At 38.2% G+C, this 17,660-nt stretch overlaps 2 protein-coding genes across 3 annotated transcripts in view; one reads left to right on the forward strand and one right to left on the reverse strand.

Moving 5' to 3' along the window:
- The first annotated feature begins 1,412 nt into the window (after nt 1-1,412).
- Nucleotides 1,413-5,865, forward strand: LOC109108846 (transmembrane protein 170A-like). Its single transcript, XM_042744031.1, has 3 exons — nt 1,413-1,865; nt 2,971-3,141; nt 4,063-5,865. The coding sequence occupies exons 1-3, from the start codon at nt 1,724-1,726 to the stop codon at nt 4,191-4,193; spliced, it is 444 nt and encodes a 147-aa protein (XP_042599965.1). The 5' UTR covers nt 1,413-1,723; the 3' UTR covers nt 4,194-5,865.
- A 1,585-nt stretch (nt 5,866-7,450) lies between these two features.
- The window catches only part of LOC109109315 (capping protein, Arp2/3 and myosin-I linker protein 3-like), a 41,472-nt gene continuing 31,262 nt past the window's right edge, over nt 7,451-17,660 (reverse strand). The window contains exons 32-40 of one of the 2 annotated variants that reach the window (XM_042744028.1): nt 15,346-15,449; nt 14,394-15,180; nt 13,205-13,309; nt 12,778-12,814; nt 11,546-11,614; nt 10,909-11,259; nt 9,158-9,265; nt 8,063-8,158; nt 7,451-7,831 (exon numbers count right to left, since the gene is read on the reverse strand). In XM_042744028.1, coding sequence (XP_042599962.1) covers nt 7,617-7,831; nt 8,063-8,158; nt 9,158-9,265; nt 10,909-11,259; nt 11,546-11,614; nt 12,778-12,814; nt 13,205-13,309; nt 14,394-15,180; nt 15,346-15,449 — 1,872 coding nt within the window. In that variant the 3' untranslated portion in view covers nt 7,451-7,616. Of the gene's footprint in view, nt 7,832-7,998; nt 8,159-9,157; nt 9,266-10,908; nt 11,260-11,545; nt 11,615-12,777; nt 12,815-13,204; nt 13,310-14,393; nt 15,181-15,345; nt 15,450-17,660 lie in introns of both variants that reach the window. The other variant, XM_042744029.1, reaches the window with a different exon arrangement.

Consider the following 17,660-nt stretch of genomic DNA (forward strand, 5'->3'; position numbering starts at 1 on the left):
CTATGTCCAAAAACACTACAATAACTGCCTCTATATTATCATAAGCTTTCTTTATTTCATTTTCTAGCCTGATCACAGAATCCACAGTACTTCAACCTTTTCTGAACCCACTTGGATAGCTTGCCATTTTACCTTTCTTCTCAAGCTCATATGATAACCTTTCTGTAATCATTCTCTCCATTATCTTGCATATACTGGATGTTAGGGCTATCGGTCTATAGCTGGTGGGTTTTGACGGGTCCTTACCAGGTTTCCTTATCGGTATAACTACCGCTTCTTTCCAAGCCTTTGGCATTCTCCCCTCCACCCATACTCTATTATAAAGATGTAGTTACTTCAAAAGCACTCGTTCCCGCAATTTTTTTAGCATCACACAGCTTATCTAATCTTTCCCTGGGGATGCTGGTTTTGATCTTTTTATTGCTCTCATCATCTCTTCCAGTGTAAATGGCTCTTTGGTGGTGCTATCTACTTCATCATTCCTTTCTGTTATTCCTGGATATTGACTTAACTTACTTTCTCTTCTTTTCCTTTCCTCCTCTAATAGATTTTCCGAGCTATCTTTGCAAATGCTTTTGCCAAACTGCTTTTGCCTTTTCCCACTTAAAGTTCTTTGCAAGATTGTACCAACCTTGTGCTAAAAAACAATGATAAATATTTTAATAAATATGAATTAAGAACAACAACAACAATAATAAACTAGGTTATTGTTATTATTGAAGATAATTAAAGGTAAAGTATTATTAAAATTAGTAATAAAATGTAACAAACTTAAATACAATAACGAAATGATTAATATTCTGCCTTCCTTGCTCTTGTATTCTATTACATAAATATTATATAAATTTTCATAATGTGCTGCCTTGTGTTAATTACAATGACAATAAATAAAAAAAATGACAAAGTATTCATTCAAATATTTTTTTAATGATTAAAATCAACAACAACAATGATAAACTGAGTTACTACTACTACTACTACTACTACTATTTTTTATTATTATTAAATTTAAATAAAGGTCAAATATTATATTATAAGGTCATTATAATAAATATATCAAATTAAAATAGAGTAAAGAAATAAAATTAATTTATAAAACTAATAAAATTCTGCCCTCCTGACTCTTTTATTATAATTTCTTTGTATTTTTTTTAATCTTTTTCGTGTACCAACCTTGTGCTTTAAAAACAGTGACAAAAATATTTGAAAAATATTTAACAACAACGAGAATAAACGGAATTATTATGGACAGTCCACAACACAAGATGGAATAAAATAAAATAAAATATAAATTATAATAACATAAAACAAAACAAAATTATTTTTAATTTAGTCATTTCAGTTTAAACTTTCACATCCTGTCCATATGATGTGCGAATCTGTTTTTACGTATACCGAGAAGGGACATACTTCATACTGTACAGGCCCCGCCCATACGCCTGCCACAAATCGCAGGTGACAGCAAGATAATCTCAAACCAGACATAGTTGTGGTCGTTAAAATTACACTGTTCTTGTTTTTTGAACGGTTTTACAAAGTATTGGTAGTTTGACAGTGCTTTCAGTTTAATGAAAATAAATCCGCGCACTCATCTCATCGGGTTTCCGCAGTTCAAATGGACGTTCATGCAGATGGATGAGCATCCGTGCTAAAAACAGACGCTCAGCTCAAGCCCACATTCCTTTTCTAATGCTGTTATTTGGATTTGACACTTTCCTCACGCATGATCGCGCCGTTAATCTTAAGAGAAATGCAGGACGAATATAACGTAGGATTCGTGAAGCAGATCCTCAGTTTGAATTTGGTGCCGAGGAAAAATGTCACCAACTGCGGGAGGAACGACACGTCTCTGTGCGATTTCTCCGGTGAGTGTTTACACAGCAGCAGACATCACACATCATATCGATCGGCTCATGATTGTACTACTATCTCACACTATTATTGTGTTGTATGATTCGCATTGCACTGAAAAGCGCTCAGGCTTTCAAACAGATAACGGGTTAGCAACTAATGCTAGTTTGTTAGCTTGTCCGTTAGCTTGTCCGGCTAATGTTAAATGTGTTTGGATGCTTGTGTTTGCTAAAATTATGGTGTTATTGGTAAATTGAATTGCGTCAGTAACGTTATATATGTACAGATATTTTTATCTGTCTGTTTATATGTTTGTTTAATCTTTCTATTTATTTGCATAGTAGTTATATCTTGTTTGTTAGTATAGACAGGCAGACAGAACGACAGGCAGACATACAGAGGACAGCTATTTCTACATAGAGATACGCAAAAAGACATCTATCTATCTATCTATCTATCTATCTATCTATCTATCTGTCTGTCTTTAGTCTGACAGACAGAACGATAGATATTACTACAGATAGGTAGGCAGATATCTTTCTATCTATCTTTAGACAGGCAGCATGACAGATATTACTACAGAAAGACAGGCAGATAAACATTTATCTGTCAGTTCTGTCTATCATTAGACGGACAGACACTATGACAGATATTACTGCAGATCAACTGATAGACATCCTGCAGATAGATATTTATCTATATACATTCGTCTATCTGTCTATCCATCTGTTTATATATCAATCCGTCTGTCTAACCATCTATGTATTCATCTGTCTACCTGTCAGTCTGAATATTTAGGCCTGTCTGTGTATCTATCTGTCTATCCATTCATTCATCCATCTCTCTCTGTCTGTCTGTCTGTCTTATCTATCTTCAAGTTGTGTGATGGAAATCACACATGTAGTTAAATATTCAATTTACAGTATTACAGGGTTGTATTATAGCTAATAACGCTTCACCATTAACAAACTGTCCTAATTTCTATGATGCCAGTCATTGAGATCTTTTCTAAGGTTACGTGGGAGATGTTTACATCACAGGTGTGGGAAGGTTTGATAGACTGTTGGCTGATCTTCAGGCTTTGAATGTGTTTCTGAATGTAATGTCTTGCTTTGGCAGAGATGTGGTACGGGGTGTTCCTGTGGGCTGTTGTCTCTTCATTGTTGTTCCACCTGCCTGCTGCCCTCCTGGCTCTGGCAACCCTCCGCAGACATAAGATGGCACGATTTTTCCCAGTCGGCATCCTGCTAATGGGCATCATCGGCCCGCTGTTTGGAGGGGTTCTTACTAGTATGTATCTTGTTTTTGGTTTTTTTGATCTAGCTACATCTGAGATATGTCATAATGAATATGAAAAGCATGTAGACCAGGGGTGTCCAATCCAGCTCTTAAAGGGCCACTGTCCTGCAGAGTTTAGCTCCCCAATTAAACACACTTGAAACAGAGTAATCAATATCTTCAGGATTACTATGGCGCTTTTCTACTGCATGGTACGAATCGGCACGGCTTGGCTTGGTTTGCGTTTCCACTGCAGTTTAGTATCGCTTTAGAATGGGCGGGATTATTCACATGTCGTTATAGTTGCGCCGCCTCTACTGCTGTGACTCCTAAAAAAACATTTTTATTCCGCGTCGCCCCATCAAGCTCTCGCTGGATCCACTCCTCTGCTGTCAGTGAGCGGAACGTCTGTACTTCCTCAACAGACAATGAAACGGCCATTTTTTTGGTTGTTAAACAAAAGGTGCGCTCGTTCAAAACAGTTGCGTTCGATCCTTCACTGGCTATGCTGATTTAAATCTAGCGGTTCTGTTGTGTCTCGTGTCACAAATCCAGTGACTCAGGTAGTGATGACTCTCTCCGGCCAATCCGTGATCAGCAGAGTTTACATGTCTCGTTTTGGTAATGGTACGATTCGCTTGGAACCTCACCCGATGTGGTACTGAGAAAAGTATGAGGTACCAGGTACTGTACCCAGTGGAAAACCCCCCAAAATTGAACCGTACCATTCCCTACCATGCAGTGGAAAAGCACCACTGCAGTCTTCCAGATTGATATGTTAGGGCAAGTTGGAGCTCCAGGACCAGGATTGGACAACCCTGATCTAGACATACAAAATGTTGGTATTTAGTCATTTATTTTGACATTTAATGATTAAATAGTCACTAAATATTTTTCTTGTATGCTATACATATCAATATAAATGTCTTACAGGTGCAGCCATTGCAGGAGTTTATAAAGCGGCTGGGAAGAGCATGTTTTCCTTGGAGGCCTTGGTGTTTGGAGTAGGACAGTCGTTGTGTGTTTTTATCATTTCTTTCTTCAGAGTGCTAGCTACCCTGTAGCACTAAGACACTGGCACACCAGGCTGCCATCCCAAGGAGAGGAAGCGGTTCAGTCCCCTGGGCATCATATGCAAAACATGGAGGCCTTACTTCCCAAACCGACCCAACAACTTGTTTCCTTTGATAAAGAGCTATGGTATTTTTCCAAACGGGTTTCTGATGAGTTCTTCGAGTAACATGGGACTATTCATTTGAAAAGGAAACATGAGGAGCTACCTTTAAAGCAGAGCTAGCCTTGCGTTACAGGTGGAGTCATCTTGCACATGTGTGTATTTTTTTTTTAATTAATCATTATAAATTATATTTTGTTGGTTAGTTTCTTTTCAATTTCCTTTCTTAACATTAAATTTGTCTTTTATAAACTTTTGGATGAGGTAAAGACTAATTTGATATACATACTAAAGCCCATTCCAGCTTGCCCATAAATTATGCTTGAGAGGATCAACTTGCATTCACTTTGCACTGATTATATGAATCCATTTGAATTTGTTTCTCAACTTCACAATGTTTTATATGTATTTTGCCTCCGATTGTGGGCATATTTCAAGAGATTACAGTTGAACACACTTGTGTGTGGACTTTGACATTGTAACTGTTTCATGGCATAAGATTTCCTGCTGGAGTTAAGTAGTTTTTGTTGGTTAAATTACATATTTGTGACCTGTTTTTACGTTCAAAGACATTAGGAATTTGTTTTTCAAGTGGGCTCCAGGATTTAGCCTTCACATTGTTATTTCTGTATATATTAAGAGTGATACAATGTTTCTTTGACACTTATTTGCCCATAAGATTCTGTATGTGGCAGCCTCACCTCTTATGCCTAACATGTGAATGTAAAACAGTAAAATCCATCGTAGAATCCCTTACACCTTCACCAAAGAAATGATGAACACTTTTCTACAGCCGTTATACGTCACAGACACTGTTATTTTTAGAGAAATTTCATGTGGAAAGATCAAACGGAATTGCTATAGAATGTACAAAATTATAATATCAGAATCAGAAACCCAAGTTTATGTACAGAAGTATATAAAATAAGATGCTTAAGGTGCAAAAATATGTACTCGCACATCTAGATGTTCTCCCTATCTTCTTGTTCAGTAATTACATTATCAGCAAGATGTGTAATTCTAAAATGGATATGAATATGATCTTAACACACAGTAGCAGAGTTTTTAGACCTGTCTGAGGAATTATCAGCCTGACATCTAAACCAAACTTATTTCTCAAATATAACTTTCACATTTCTTCAGTATAAGCATTTGTAGACTTGTGTTCTCCCATATTCAAGCCCTCAGGAAGTTCTTGTGTTCTGGAAGATTCATTCAAAGCTTGTGTGGTGTGAGTAAATGTAAATCAGACTAATCTTTTTATGATTGGAGCGCTAACATTAGTGGGACGCACTGAAAGCTATGCTTTATTCGTCTGAGCCTATGGTCTCTCAATTGCACAAATGGATTTATTTTTCTAAAGTCCAATCATTGGTGGAGTGACTGCTCATTGTTTTTTGTCTTTGATTGTATGGTCTTCTTGAGAAATGGATTTACTCTTTACAACGTGATACTTTCCGGTTATTTGTTTTTTTCTGGGTTTAAGTTTAATTTCCTTGTTGTATAATAAGTGCCAATTGCTAGTATTTTCATGAAATAAAATGGTTTAGATTATAATAACACCCCCTTGTTTTGCTATTGTGATTTGCTGTCCTGTGGTTTTGGTGTAATATGTTGGCCAGTAAGCTGAATGTGTGCCTCGGAGTCGGACATGAAAATAACAGCTGAAAGAGTAGTAAAAACAATTTGGTTGTATAAATGGAGGGTGGTTTACTCACGCCACTCTCATCTGTGGTTTAGTGCAGCTTCTGTGTTCTCCAGCACTTCCACACTCACAGATGGCTCTCCTGTGTTCCATTAACATTCACCGGCCAAATCTGCACACCTGCCACTTGCTGTGTACTGGAGGGAGTAACATGCTGTCGAAACACACATGGAATGATGACTCAAAGCATGTGGGTTTTTCTGCTAACAGAGCCTGGTTAAACTGGAATAAAAGAACATTAGGCCTATAATAAGAAGTGTAGAACAGTATTTTAGAATTAGTTTTAGAAAACCATTAGTTATCATAGCAGGTTTGGAAACACTAATGTTACTGTCATTATTTGCATAATTACCTTAAATATAAGAGGAAAGCATTTGTCTGGTGTTTGTTATGTAATATGACCTGAAAGGTCAACCAAAATGTAATTTGTAATCTTAAAAATGACTTCATAATTCTAGGTGGACCCATGCAGATATGGCTTTGGTACATGTATCTACTGTAATTACGACAATCAGATATTTTCGACAGTTACACTCTGTTAACTGTAGGGGGCTTCAAAGTCCCAAAATTCCCAAAAATTAAGCATATAGCCAAGTTCTGGCAGGTAACTTGAGTCAAGTTTGCATTGGCTGACTCTCAGCTTATCACATCTATCTATAGGAATACGACACCTATCACTGCATTCCTATATAAGTTCTGTTCAGTATTATTCAGGAGCTTTTTCGCTTGCTCAGGAGCAAATTGCCCTTCACCATCCCCAACTCCTCCTTTCGCCACAGTCAGGACTTGGCTTTCTGATATCCCACATTGAATCAGACTCCTTTTATCTTAAATAATGTTGTTACACTTAAGTATCATTAAGTACAGTAATGATATCTGCTTTGTTCTATTGTGTTTACCCTAGGGGGGTTATAATTGCTGCTCTCCCTGCTCATTCATGACAGGCTGCATGGATGGGCAAGGAGTTTTTGCCCAGAACAGAACCATACCGCCAAACCAAACTGAATGCTAAGTGTCAATCATTTTGATGATAGTGGTCCTGACAGAACTACATACAGTTGCTTTAAAGCGATAGTTCACCCAAAAATGAAAATTGTGTCTTCATTTGCTCACCCTAAATTTGTTTCAAACCTGTATAAGTTTCTTCTGTTGAACACAAAAGAACATATTTTGAAGAATGTTGGTTATCAAACAGTTGACGGTAACCATTGACTTTGATGGTATGGGGGAATTTTTTTTTTTTCCAACATTCTTGAAAATATGTTCTGTTGAACAGAGGAAAGCAACTCATACAGGTTTAGAGCTATCACTTTAAGTTTAATCAAATCCCTGCCAAGCGTTTTATTGCCAAACTTTCGAGTTGAGTTAAGAGAAACTAGTATTTTTGAGAAAGGGAAGAGAGACAAGCATGTTCACATCCATGAAAAAGCCAGGACTCGTAATGACACAACAGAATTCACTTTTTAATCATTATTAACAAGTATAGGTATTGATTTACTCTTTTTTTTTTTTCTTTTTTTAAACGCATTTGTTCATAATTCATTCTTTTGTACATAATCAGGCGTGCAAGGCAAAGGTACACATGATAGAAAACAGATTTGCGCAGGGTCAGTCCATGTGTATCTCAGGTGAGGGGGATTCAGTTCTTTGGTCTGATGTTTCTCCCTGCGTTGTGTGCTCCTCTGAGATGGTCTCCCCCCTCTCCTGGTTGTTCACTTGCTCGCTGAGCTTGGATGAGCTCTGCTTTGATTGGCTGTCTGTGACTGTTGTGCTGTTCGCCTCATCGACCTGTCCAGTGCTGTCCTCCTTTTCCCCAGATTTCACTGTGAATGCACATGATGGACACGTAAGCACAATACCCAACTGAAGTACTGCACAAACTGTATAAATATTTTGGTACACAAATATCTCACGCAGACTATAGAAACTAGAGACTATATTTCTATTAAAATTTTACAGAAAGTTACTATATAGGTATAGATTTAAATACATCTCAGGTTTCTTCTCATGGTGTTGGAGTAGAGTTAATCTCTTCCTCCTCTCATCTTCCTCACCCTCTGGTAAATCCTCTGAGCAGGGCGTCAGTTCTCCCAGGTTCACTCGCTTCCGCCCCGGTGACCTCTGCCGTCTTGGCAGTGCAGCCTTTAGCTCTAAGAGAGGCCATAATAACTGGCATTATTTAAAAAATGTACCATGCAGTTGATTAAATAAATACAATTCTTTTGAACTTATTTATTCGTCAAACAATGTATCACAGTTTCCACTAAAATACTAATTAGCAACTATTTTCTGCATTGATGATAAGAAATGGCTTTTGAACAGCAAATCAGCATATTAGAAAGATCTCTGAAGGATCATGTGACACTGAAGACTGGAGCAATGGCTGCTGAAAATTTAAATTGTAGTAATATTTTCACAATTTCACTATATTATTGATCAAATAAATGCAGCCTTGATGATCTCCTGAGACTCCTTTTGAAAACATCTTACCAGCCCCAAATGTTTAAATGGTATGTACACTATATGGACAAAAGTACTGGGACACCCCCTTCTTTAGAAACAGATGTGTTTGGTGAAGAGTTTTTGGCTCAAGGTCTGCATTCAAAGTCACACCAGAGATGTTCAGCTGATTTTAGGACTTGGCTTTCTGCAGACCAGTCAAGTTCTTCCACACTGACTGAATCAATCATTCACTTTTTGAGCCTTGTCTTATACACATAGCCATTGTCATGTTAGAATAGAAAAGTGTCCTATCCAAACTGTTACTATGAAATTAGAAGCACATAGTTTCCTAGAATATCATTATATGCTTTAACATTAAGATTTTTACTTCTGGAAAAGACTAAAGTAGCCAAACCTGTTCATTAGAAGGGGTGTACCAACACTTGTCAATATAGTATAAAATGCTAATTGCCTCCAAAAAGTTGCATGACACGTTCTCTCCAATAAAATGCTCTCCAGTATGGAAATGTCCGTCCTCCTTAAAATACCTGACTAGCAATAACAACAGCAGCTAGCAACATCATCATCTTCAAAATATCGCTCTCATTTAACATGAACAGGATTATTCAGAGCGCTGTTTAGAAACACGTGACTCTGAATGCCACTGACATATTGTGAGTGACAGGTATGAGACATCAGAGGCTCACCCTCAGGGTCAAGCATGGCGGCGTGTTGGAGGAGAGAGTCCTCGTGGACAGACACAGCACGGCGCTGGGGAGAGGGCTTCATGCGGGGCCGTGGTATAGGGAGGGTCTCTATGAAAGGAAATAGGGTCAGACTGTGTCCGTTCTTATAAAAGACATGAATTTAATACAGCGCAGGGTCTTCGAGGCTGTTTTATGCCTTTTATTATATAGGACGAGGAGGATTGACATTGGGAATGAGGGAAATCGGAAAACAATACAGTCGGGATTCAAACCTGTGACCCTTAATGTCATGAGTGTATGTGATACCACCACGCCACAGATATGAACATCACAAGGTTCATAACAGATTCACAAATGAGAAAAATATGTGTATCGGGATGTATGCATGTAGGGAGGAAGAAAAAAAATGACAGACTGCTTATTGTCCACAGAAAATGCTGACACATACACAACACTTGATACCGCCAAGGGACGTTCAGCTTATCACATGATCACAATATTCATATTCTCTCAGTTATGTGGTTATTGCGTTAAGATAACATTTGGAGCTACAAAGACTATTTTGGACCAACACTCAAAGAATGAATGCATTTTCATCAGGGCCCATTTGCTGCATCGGCATCACAAGCATTGAATTACATGACTGATGGGACAGGGCTAACTGAATTGTGTTCGGCCGAGCCCTGTAAGAGCCAGGAGACTCTGATAGCTTTGAGATCGGCCATCGAGGGAGGTGTTGAATGAAAACAGACACTAGTTGAATCATTATGTGGCCCTACTTTAGTATTATAAATTTGTTTAGACGGTGATGGATATAATAAAGGCCAATAATGTGTACATGCATGAGATAAATTGAAAAGTAAGAAACAGAATAGGAGATAGATAGACTGTTAGTCAATTAAAGGGATGTTCAAAAAATTCCTCTTTTTCATTGCCCCTGAGATTTTAAAACAAATAAATGTAAAATACAGCCTGCATGTTCATGGTTTTATTTTGATTGATGTTAATTTAAAATTATTTCTTTTTACTTTACATTTTTATGTTTTAATTAATTATTAGCTTTTCATTGAATTCACAAACCCCTTGCAGTTCCTTCACGAATCCTAGTTTGGGAAACCTTGACGTCATGTCATGCTTAATGAACTTCATTGTTGTTATTAACAACGAATGGAATATATTTTCTTACTCTTTGTATTTTTATATCAATATGGTACAAGATTATCCTATTTAAACCAATGTGATAAATGAAATAGGTGTAAAGTAATCTAAAAGTAGTCCAATTATGTTACCTAAAATGTGTAAGGCAATGAATTACGAACTACAAATTTTGTCATGTAATTTGGAATCAGTAATGGACTACAATTTGTAAGTAATCTACCAAGCTCTGTGAAAAAATATCTGCATACTGAAATAGCATTCGAAAAGACGTGAGGACCCTGCTGCTTTGAGTTGGTTTAAGCTGGTCCTTAGTTGGTCATGAGCTGGTTTAAGATGGTCCTGAGCTGGTTATGAGCTGGTCCTCAGCAGGAGCTAGTTGCTTAAGACCAGCACATGACCAGCTTAAACCAGCTTAAACCAGCTACCATGCTTCAAAACATACCTAACCAGCATATGCTGTTTTTTTTTTCCACGGGTTGAGAAAACCTTTAGATCATTTTTTATTTATTTTCAATTTTCACTATCCTTCTAAAAACTGGCCATCCAAAGCCTGCATGCCCCATCATCCCCACTAGACTGACAGAGAGGCAAACCTTCAGTGACGGATTGTGCTCTCTCTGAACGCTCTCTGATATCCGTTCTGAGAATCCTCCGTGGTGAGGGGGCTGGGGGCGTCTCTTTGCGGGGAGATGGGGTTGGAGGATCTTTCTCCTGAGGCTGGGAGAGAGAGATGGTCTCGGATACCTCTGCCTGGCCATCCTGAGAGGGGCTGGGGAGCTTGGGACTGGGCGTGGCCGTCCGTGCTGCCTCACTACCGGGAAGCATAATGGGCTTCATGGCCGGTTTAGGGGGCAACGGTCCTATAGGACGCTCTGGAATTAGCGGCTTTTCTGTACGGTGGAAGTCAGTAACACTTTGGGTCACTCGGGTTGGTCGCCTGGTGTCTGGAGAAAATAAGAGGTTTGAAATATTTCCTAAATGCATGTTATCTTACTGTGCACAAATTATCTATTGATATGTTTCCTTTTTTTAACCTCATAATTCTTAATCAAAATATCATAAGTCAATCTTCAAGATCTTTTCTCTGGTGAGGTATGCTAGATTTCTTTAGAACTTTGACCTGCATTTTTTGTACATCACAGAGGAAAAGATCTGTCACTACTTTCGTTTCATCAAAACTTGCTCCTTGCTATGATGAAATTAAATGAAGCTGGGTGATTCCTTTCTTACCCGATGAGGTGGACATTGTGCGGGGTTTCATAAATGTAGGTGGCGGCTCAGGTTTGTCAAGTATTGCCCCTAAAAAGCAAGCAAAGTGTACTAAATAACAGAAAATGTTGCACATAAAATACATGCTGAGCTGTGCTAATGCATAAGAATAAATAGACTGCAAATAGCTTAAGAAAGGATTTTATGGCTGAACCCGAAAACAGTGAAACTTCCTTTAAATTGCATTTGACACAATGCTGCAAGGTATTATTGCTGTTTGTTTGTTTTAATCATAGCATTATGTGCAGACATATGGCCTTTTGCTAGACTTATATGTGAGTGTGTGTGTGTGTGGTATATATAGAGAGATGGTATATAGATACAAACACATTTAAATGAAATTAAAGGGGACATATGACAATGCTAACATTATTAACATTATTTGGTGTATTTGGTGTAATGCAATGTGTTTACACGGTTTAAGGTTCAAAAACACATTATTTTCCACATATCTCTCTGCCTCACCTTTCTGAAAAGCATCGATTTTTACAAAGCTCATTGTTCTGAAAAGCGAGGTGTGCTCTGATTGGCCAGCTATCCAGTGTGTTGTGATTGGCCGAATACCTCAAGCGTGTGACGGAAATGTTACGCACCTTACCATATTTGGAAACACAGCGTCTCCAGGACACAGCGGCGGCGGAAACAATACTACAGCGAGAATAAATGTTACACCTTTTTTCTTTGCATAAACATTTGGGCGGTGTTATGCAAATCGTCCAAACAGTGACGTAGACATGTGGGGGTGTGTTTAAATGAGGCGTTTTAGGAAGGTGTGGACGATTCGCAACTATACGGATCTACTTTACGTATACTTTACGTATATATGCATGAACAGCTTGCAACACTCCATAGACAAAGGAAAACTTGAAATTGCATCATATGACTCCTTTAGACGTATCTGATTATTTAACAGCATTTCAATGAAAGCAAAGATTTGCAGTGTGAATTAAGAAAAGAAAGAACAGAATCTATATTTTGCATCTCATAATCAGTGAATAGCCTAACCACATAGGAAGCACACATAGGCCACACTAAGATGTTACTCTCTAGCAGGCACACCTGAAACTCCATAGCAGAAACACTGAGATCACCACTGTCAAAACATAGATGTGCTGATGCAGCACTAACAATGCGGCAGATTCTTACATCCCAGCATGGAGAAGTACATACTGTAGCTAAGAAATGTGTCTTACCCTCAGAGTTGGCTTTCCTCAGCTCCTCATCCTTGCTCTGTAAGAGGATAAAACTGGTTTAAATAAGATGCCTAGTGAAGTATGTGTATAATCTCTAATTCACCCAAACCCTTTTTCATGTAAAGAATAAGCGAGGATTTTGATACTGCAGTTTTCGCAGAGTAAGCGAATGTTACTTGGGCAAGGTGTTTTTTCCTGATATAAGGCATTTCCAATAACAGTGAATTATTTATGACCGTTAATAAAGTTTAAAAGGTCTTCAGAGAACAAAGTAGTTCAATTAATTTGGTTCAAAAGGGTACATGTTTTTCACGTTAAAAGGTTGGACTGTTTGGCAACAACAGACTACTAAAAACATGGCAAGTAGCAAAAACAAATATTTAACATCCCAGGAAGAATATTGGAAGCATGAAATATCCGCACTTACCTGGCTCTGATTGGTGTCAGTAGGAGATGTTTTGGTGACTCCCATGCGGTGAAGCATGACATGGAGACGCTGTTCAAGGCTGGACGAGCTCTCTGAGGCATGTTTCTAGACAGTGACCAAAAAAGTACCTTTTAGAATATTTTTGTACCAACAGCACAAGAAACATTTCTATCAATATTTATTCTAGGAGCTTTCAGAGCACTTTTTAGGAAGTGAAGTCAGCCATACACTGAATAGTCAATAGGAACCTCTAAAACTGACGGCTCCCTCTCATCCAGAGGGATTTTGGATCAGCGACCAACAGCGATCGAACTATTTAATACTGACTCAGTTTTCAGCAGCTGAGAAAAATCATATTATGCAACAACAGATGCTGCAAGAAAAACAATTTCAGCATCATATTTATAAAATATTTTGAATGTGCTGATATTACATCACACCCATATTCACACTGTGACAATTTCACTTCTGACACATTTATATATAGAGTAACAACAGCCTTGGTCAATGACGTCAAAGACTGTTCTGTGAACAAGAAAATGTGACAAAAGAAATGCAGATCACACAGTTACTCAACACATGCTGTTACAGCAACAAAAAAATACCATCTAGTTTTGTACATGCACCATGGTAAGCTGATGGTTTTCTCTGTGTGTACATGAACATAGTAAACAACCACTACCATGATACAGTACATATTGAAGTATCATGATACTGTCTAACCTAATTGGGAAATAGCTTTTTTTTTTGCATAAATTTTACAAAATTGAATGAGGTTTATATAATGAGATTTAATGGAGTAAGAAAAATACTCTCGATATAGAAATAATACGTAAGATATACCAGATCTACTAGTAGTAGTACTATTATAAAGATTTAGTTTTTTGTTATTTTAGATCAAATCACCTTCGGAACATACCATTTTACTGCCACAGTAATTTTACTGTAAGGATTTAAATGAATACTTTTTACACAATATTTACTCAAAATGCACTTAAAAATATCTAAAAACAGAAAATTTGCATTATGCATCAACCATGCTGTTATCAGATTTTTAATTTCTCAGCCTACTGTATAATCTATAAACAACCATATAGTCAGGTTAATTGGCCGAGACAATATATAATATCTACACAATATAAAATATACCATATCTAGTTTAACCCAATCAGAACCACTGCTCAATTACCTTTTCTTGCGTGGCTGTGCCATCCTGCTCTGGCAAGACTTCTGAGAGCAGGATGAGGGACTGTGATTTGCCCTCTCTGAGAGAGCGACGGATGGGTTTGGGCCTCCGCTCTCCATCTGGGGTGCGGCTCTTCTCCAGGGTCCGGCTCTTCTCCCGCTCTGAGGGTGACACAACTGGGACTGGGCTGGGGGTTTTTTTGGTGGTGGTGGGTGGTGCAGGGTGGTGTGGTGGTGGGATCTTTTGTTTTTTTCTTGGGGAGGAGGCAGGAGGTGTGGGAGTGGATGCACGTGGGGTCAATACAGGTGTGGGGGCAGGTGAAGGAGCTCTGGGTGACATTTTGTCCTTAATAACTGGTGCAGTTGTTCTTGAATCTGTGATGGTGAGGATGGTGGTGGTGGCCGTGGTTGTGGCTGCCTTGACTATGTTTTCCTCATCCAGTTTCTCTTTGTCCCTCTCCTTTTCTTTCTCCTTCTCTCGTTCCCTCTCCTTTTCTCTTTCCCTTTCCTTTTCTCGCTCTTTCTCTGCACGTGCTGCCTCCCGGAGCGGTCGGATGAGATCTGCTATTGAAGTCTTTTTGACCTTGCCCTCAGGAATGCCGTCGCCCTTGGCCCCTCGACTTGCTCGGACTTTCTTAAAGGCGAAAAAGTCACCAAACTTCTTCTTAATATTTTTGGAGGGGGCTGTGGTGGGGATGTGGGTTGTAGTGGAGGTGGTAGGAGGGGCAGTTGTGACAGACGTGGGCTCTGCAGGTTGTGCTTTAATGAGGGGCTCCTCCCTCTGGTGCTTTCTGAACACGAGGAGAGGAGAGGCATGATGGGAAATGTCTTTTGACAACCGGTAAGAATATTTCTTTGTTAGAGACCATGATTTAATCATGTGCTGTGATTAAAATTCAATATCTGTTTAAATAACATAGCATACTTGAGTGTGTTTGTATGTGTTGTGTACTCACAGGGGGTCATCAGGGATGATTTTTTTGGTGAAGAACTCTTCTACACCTTCATCAACCCTCCCCATGTTCTCATTGGCCTCATTCTCGCTCTCAGCTGCCTGCTCCTGCACACATACAAACAAACACAAGGTCATTCAACCAATTAAAATCTACTAAATGTTTAATCTGGACATGAAAAACTGTATCATAGCATAATGGAATGAAAATATTAACATGATTTACACAATACATGACCCTTAATCAATACACCTTAAACTCAACCTCAGATGCCACACCCACAGATCCGTTTACTAAGCATCTAATCACAAAACTTGTAAGAACTTGTGAAAACAGCAAGCTTCAATCAGACTGGCTGACAGCTAGCCAGCTTCCAGGAGTATGGAGTGCACAGAATATGAGGTGCCTTGTTAGTTCACAGAGAAACAAAATGGTATCTACTGGGTTAACATCAGGAACACTTCTGACGAAAAATAAAATACTCGATTTAATAAAGTTTAAAGGGGACATAGGATGTCCATTTTCCACAAGTTGGTATGATTTTTTTAGGGTTTTCATGAAATGTCTGCAACATAACTCGGTTAAAATTTCTTACGGTTGTGTAAAACAACACACCTTTTACTTATCAAAAATTCATCCCTAGCAACTCAATTCGGTGCATGTCCCTTTAAATGAACTACTGCTCACCCCACCCCTCTCTTCTGTGGGGCGTGTCGACACAAAACAAGTGAGTTGCTGCCTTGGACTCTGTATATAGCTTGGAGGTGGTCTTATTCAAATAGCTAGCTATCTCTGTAAAAAAAAAAACAGCTGTAAATTGAAACAGCCCATAACGAACTGGCTGCGTATTTCTTTTCAGCTTTTCTAAGCTGGCAGACATGTCAGAAACCTAAACTAAATGAAAAAAAAGTGAATGTGCCAATCAGCCTTCTGTATAATCTATAGATAACCATCAGGTTAATTGGCCGAGCCAATATATAATATCTATACAATATATTGTATAATTGTATAAAATACAATATCTAGTTTATCTAGTTTGACCATAAAAATAGAAAAAAAATCAGATGTCCCCTTTAAAGTTTAATGCATCAAAAGTTTTGTTTGAGGCTCTTTGAACCTAGATATCCACAAGCTGAATTGTATATTCCACCATGTTCTTGGTCTATGAAATGATCAGCATTTTTTTTTTTACTTTTTATGTTTACTTTTATGAACTCAAATTTAGATTATGATCTGCACACTTTTCTGTAAAATTCTTTGCTATTTTCTATATAACCATTTATTATGTTCCACACAGGTCTATCCATGTGGTACCATTTCAGATTTATCAAGAACGTTCCTTTCCAGTCTTACTAGATCTTTAAGGTCTCTTTACACAAAGACGAATTTTCAGTGCAGAAATTTGTAGTGATAAATTTTTCATTTATATGAACGCCTATTACGGTGTCTGTTCAGATCGTTGCTAATATTTGCATGCTGTCAATGTGATGGTTTTTGTTTTGAAGAGGCGTAATCTCTTTTCCATCATACTGCAAAGAAAACTGGCCAACCAATAGGATTTCCTTTTGATCTCATGTCTCTGTTGCATAAACCATGACTTGGTTTTGCTCACAAACATTATTTTGTTAATACAAACAAGAATTTTGCTAAACGAAAGTGAATAGCAGGGGAAAAAACTGGTGAACAGGAAAATCTGAATGGCTCTACTTTCTTCTCCGTAACAAGTGGGTGTCAGAAATGAAAAATTAAGGAGTGCTTTGTATCCCAGACTAATCAGGGTATTTCTGCTTTTCTAAAAGTATCATCTACTGTCAGTGAGTAATTGTGCATTTTCATTCAGCCCATCTGCCTTTTACACTTCGGTCAAACTGCATTACACTTCAGACAAACTGCATTTGAAAATTTAACTGAATTTTCATGCCAAACATTTGTGTTGATGTGAAAGAAACTTTGGCCAGAATAAACTGCAGAATGGACCAGACTTTATAGCAATAGTCAAAAATCTGGCTCTGTGAGATTACTCCTATAACAACATGCCCAAGAACCAGGCAGTGGCTTTTGATTTTAGGTTTTGTTTAGGGTTAAGGTTGACAGAAATGTTGTGTAGAAATGTTTACACTATTGTGTAAGTTTATATTGTGAGCATTCCTGAGCTTATGCACAAGTGTTTTTTTTCTGCTTACATTTATACATATTAAAGACAGCATGAATATGGCTAAGAAGTTAGAAGGTTTTCTGTCTGCCATGAATTTGTCTTTTAGCAGATCTGTATATAGTGTCCCAAGAGAGAGCCAAACCCTGCCTCAATCTCTCTGCCT

This window comes from Cyprinus carpio, chromosome B18 (assembly GCF_018340385.1).
Source record: "Cyprinus carpio isolate SPL01 chromosome B18, ASM1834038v1, whole genome shotgun sequence".
Taxonomy (NCBI): Eukaryota; Metazoa; Chordata; class Actinopteri; order Cypriniformes; family Cyprinidae; genus Cyprinus; species Cyprinus carpio.

Coding starts and splice junctions, on each gene's coding strand:
- LOC109108846 (XM_042744031.1), top strand. CDS start 1,724: ATGATCGCGCCGTTAATCTTAAGAGAAATGCAGGACGAATATAACGTA. Junction 1,866..2,970: donor GTCTCTGTGCGATTTCTCCG/GTGAGTGTTTAC, acceptor TTGCTTTGGCAG/AGATGTGGTACGGGGTGTTC. Junction 3,142..4,062: donor GTTTGGAGGGGTTCTTACTA/GTATGTATCTTG, acceptor AATGTCTTACAG/GTGCAGCCATTGCAGGAGTT.